Source organism: Sitodiplosis mosellana, unplaced genomic scaffold, assembly GCF_009176505.1.
Source record: "Sitodiplosis mosellana isolate CC-2019 unplaced genomic scaffold, AAFC_SMos_1.0 Smas_scaffold_5253, whole genome shotgun sequence".
Classification (NCBI taxonomy): Eukaryota; Metazoa; Arthropoda; class Insecta; order Diptera; family Cecidomyiidae; genus Sitodiplosis; species Sitodiplosis mosellana.
The window spans coordinates 1-4,299 of NW_022600495.1; the positions used below are offsets into that span (position 1 = coordinate 1).

Sequence of the window (4,299 nt, forward strand, 5' to 3'; positions counted from 1 at the left end):
GTCGTAGCAAATAAAAGTTGGGAACAGTTTGAAATATTTAAAAAAAATTCAACTCAAATGTCTACTACCCCAAGCATCACCACACTCTCCACACTTTCCTCCGTTTTGTGCATGTTGTCGTGTGAAACCACCGCAGAATAACTCGTTCTGAGAGAAAGAAAAAAACATACAATTTTTCAGTTAGAACTGGCACACAATTGAGTAGTTTGGAGCGAAAATGTTATACAGAAAACTTGAGCGGAAAAATGTCGATGAAGAATGAGCGGAAAAGCTATATAGTAAACTGTAGTGAACTAAATAGCTATCTCTTTTCATTTGACATTTATCCTCTCAACTTTTCTGTATAACATTCTCGCTCCAAACTACTCAATTTGCGTTGAACAATAGATGAACGAAGTTTCTTTTCTACATCATTATAGTTTATTGGCGTTGGAAATCCAAATCTCCAAGCTGATGACCGACTAGGGGGTTCGATGAGGCGACCATGACCATTGCAAATCTCAATCGTATGCACCAAAATACCAATCATGAATATAAATTGCCAATTATGTGCGAGTTTTATGCACAAATTGACTAAAAGCTGACATCCTTTGATATTTTTAGTCGCTTGACTGTGCATGTTGAATTCAACGATGTTCGTATTAGTTATTGATCTGCAACAGACTAGAAGTTTGGCACTTTCACAACTAAAAGATTGAACAAATTCTTTCTTATAATTCAGATCACTTTCTTCACCAACGCAACAAAAGATCAACTGTGTCTGTCTCATGAATGATTACGATATTTATAGCCAAAATTATTTAAGCAAATAAAACACTGAAAACATCTGACTCATAATTATAATATGATAAAGATAATTTCAATATTACTACATGATTACGTGTTTAAGTTAAGCAAATAAAAGTTTAAATTTTTTAATTGTATTATTCTTTATCTGCTGAGTGAATGATGTGCTTTATTCCATTCAATTAAAATTATATTTCAATGTGAACCACTTTATGTGTGGTCGTGGAAAGAACTTTCTTAATACAATTCAATATTCCACATAAGTAAATGACCGAAATTGTTTATTTGATCCTATCATTTCACACATAATTCAATTCATAGACTGGGTCAAATTACAATTTCACTTTATCGCCTGCGAAGCCTTTGGCACCCAATCCAGTGACTTTGAATAAACATCCGGCAAATTCAGATGAGTCCCCGTCTGCGGCCGTTATTGCATATAGAATGTCCAAATTCGGTCCTCCAAACGATACTGCAGTCACTTGCTTTACCGGGAATGGAATATCCATGAGAACTTTACCGCTTCTAACGAAGAAGAAATAATATTTATGAAAAAATTAGTGAAATTGAATAGAATACTAGTACAATCTATATAGTAAAGTGCACCTCCGCAAACTAGAAACCCGGAAATTAGAAAACCTCAGAAATTAGAAATGAATTTCAAGTTTGAAAATTTGTATGGAAAATTTCTAATTTCCGGAATTAATTTCTAATTTACGGGGTTTCCGAATCATTTCATTCAAGACAAGAGGAAATTTACTTCATTTTTAATGAAAAAACATAACGAAAGTCTTTTCCATTTCGTTGAATATAAACTATACTAACTATATTAGCAGATCAGCTGAGATTTTCGACGTTTACCATAAAGTTAAAAATTAAGTCACGAAGTAATCTGTTCCATATTGTCTGCGTCAATCAACAATCACTAACAAATCGAAACCGATTTGTTCCATCGAATTTGCATATACAAAATTGTATATAGAATGCTAACGTTTTCTGTTTACTATCGTATGATATAATAAGAACAGCCGGTCATCATTTATTTCGGTTTGTTCTTTGTTCCGAGGAGTAGTTTATCCAGTAAAATAAACTAACAGACTTACTATATATTTATAATCACAAAAATAACTGCATACAATACTTGATTGAACAGTGTTCAATATATTGGTTTCAATTAAGCAAATCATTTCCCCTATCAGTTTTTCATTTGGTATATACATCGTTTTTGGATGAAATTGAAATAACTTCTGAAATTAGAAAACCCCGCAAATTAGAAATGGTCTCGGGACATTTTATTCCTAATTTGCGGGGGTGCACTGTACAATCAAATGAGAATATCAAATGTTGCTCATTTAAAGTAATTAAAAGATCGATGACTCACTTTGGATCAACTTTGGATATTTTCGATCCTCCGTAGAACGTTATGTACAAATTGCCATCTGTATCAATGGTCAAGCCGTCAGGAAGAAAACCGGGATGTGCGCCATTATTGCTATAATCAATGACCAATTTCTCGTTGGCTAAATGCAAACACAAATTAAAGTTCATTGGAACAATTTTGTGAGTATCAATTAAGGTCAGTCTTTGCATATATCGATAATGAATATATTTTCTTTTGATATTGATTCAGATCTTATGAAGCAATTTATTTGGAAAAATAATCTTCAAATCACTTACAGAAGTTTCCAGTACTTGGATCATAGTCGTATTCTTTGACATCAAATTTGCCCGAGTCGATGTAGTAAACTTTGTTGTTGTTCTGGTCCCATGCCATGCCATTCGATATGTAAATGTTGTCAAGAACCACTTGAGGACTATTATCGCCTTTGATATATTTGTATACTTTACCGGCTGCATTTTGCAACACATCGCCCGTCTTTTCAGAAAGCATCGTTCCACCGTAAAAGCGACCTGCTCGTCAGAATAACAGAAAACACATTATAAATAAACGAAAGATTCAGAACATGAAAAAACTAAAAATGCACCAACCTGCTGGATCAGCTTTAGCAGCGTTGAAGCGATTGTTGCTCTTGTCACTGTCAACTTCAAATGCGATTGAGTCAAGAGTAGCCTTTGGTGACTTGCCGTCCCATTGTACGATGCCCACTCGTCGGTCCAGACCTACTGCGAACTCATTCGAGGAATTTGCCACCGGAATCACAAATGGTGTCACCAATTCTCCATCAATTCCCGCTGCATACACTTTATTTTCATCGAAGTCGTAACGCAAAATAGCCGAATCATTGCCATAAACATCGCAGTAATATAAACTCTGCTGATCCGCATCCCAGTGTGTCCGCGTACCAACAAGGGTTTTTGGCGAAGGTACGACTTCAACGTTAAATGACATCTAATACACCGAACAATAAAAAAAAGTCATAAATGAGAACACAAACATAAGTTCAATAAATGGAGATGGATTTTATTAATGAATATTTTCCGCGAGTTGTCACAAAGATAACGAAACAGTGCAGAGTTATCTTTTAAGCAGCCCCATCAAAGTTCCAATTAGTATTAATTGCAAACACTTGAAAATCAACTATCTTACACTCACAGCGACTTCAAATGCACAAGCTGCAATGAAACAACCGAAAAAAAACTTGAAATACATTTTTTGGGCTTAATAAATTCACTGAAATTACTTATCGGCGGCAATGAACGGATTTGAGGTGTAAATGAATCTGATCAAAATGCAAAGCAAATAACTTGTATTTATGCAAAGTTTTCAATTTGGTCAAATCTTCATTCAACATTACATAACAAAGGGCATCACAAAATGCCTATCTGTTAACATTCATAAAACCAAATGCGATCCCTTATCAATAATTTTAATGAAACAAACAACTGGAGCAACTCTATCATTTATATTTAAACATATAAACACGCTACAGTGTTTGATTAGAGAAGAGCCAATCATCTTCCTATTTATTTACACGTTTTTTTTATATTTGGCACAGGAATACACTGAAATCATGATTTTTCGACCAATCTTTTGAAATGACAAACTTCCATAATATGCCCCTGTTGCTTTATCAGTAAAATTGAAATGAAATTTTTGTCCACTATGACAAAATAAATTAAACTGACTTACGTTATCAAATTTTGTTGTGATACGAACGCGAAATACCGATCAATTCAAACTAAATGAAAATGACCAGTCATTGGGTGGTCATAACCAAATGTACAAATGATTCAACTGTTGCGAATTCATTTGGTCTTATCTGCTCTCCAGATAAGACTCATAACCCGTATACGGAACAATGCAATTAAGTGCATGCGAAGTATTAATCACTTGTGATCCGAAATCGAGGGCCAAATGCGAGTTTCGCAATTTAATTGATCGTGTCATAACATTGCGATTCAGTGAATACCCTTGATGGAAATTTGTATGAATTAAAAGGCGAAAATGTGCAAACATCGTTTCGTATTTTACGCGATGCAAAGAACGACACAATGAACACGAAGCTGTGAGATTGGGCGATAAATAGCAAATGTGCATGGAAAACAAAACGA

At 34.5% G+C, this 4,299-nt stretch overlaps 1 protein-coding gene across 6 annotated transcripts; it reads right to left on the reverse strand.

Annotated features, from left to right (window-relative positions):
- Positions 1 to 1,050: 1,050 nt before the first annotated feature.
- LOC129572596 (regucalcin-like) lies at positions 1,051 to 4,020 on the reverse strand. 6 transcript variants are annotated; one of them, XM_055452598.1, is made up of 6 exons: positions 3,878 to 3,895; positions 3,341 to 3,360; positions 2,776 to 3,136; positions 2,464 to 2,697; positions 2,168 to 2,306; positions 1,051 to 1,311 (listed from the first exon to the last, which is right to left on the reverse strand). In XM_055452598.1, the coding sequence occupies exons 3-6, from the start codon at positions 3,134 to 3,136 to the stop codon at positions 1,119 to 1,121; spliced, it is 927 nt and encodes a 308-aa protein (XP_055308573.1). In that variant the 5' UTR covers positions 3,341 to 3,360; positions 3,878 to 3,895; the 3' UTR covers positions 1,051 to 1,118. The 6 variants fall into 6 exon arrangements, with proteins under 6 accessions (XP_055308573.1, XP_055308570.1, XP_055308569.1 ...); XM_055452595.1 differs by lacking the exon at positions 3,878 to 3,895 and adding an exon at positions 3,429 to 3,612; XM_055452594.1 differs by lacking the exon at positions 3,878 to 3,895 and adding an exon at positions 3,429 to 3,612 and having other exon boundaries at positions 3,335 to 3,360.
- Between the last annotated feature and the right edge of the window lie 279 nt (positions 4,021 to 4,299).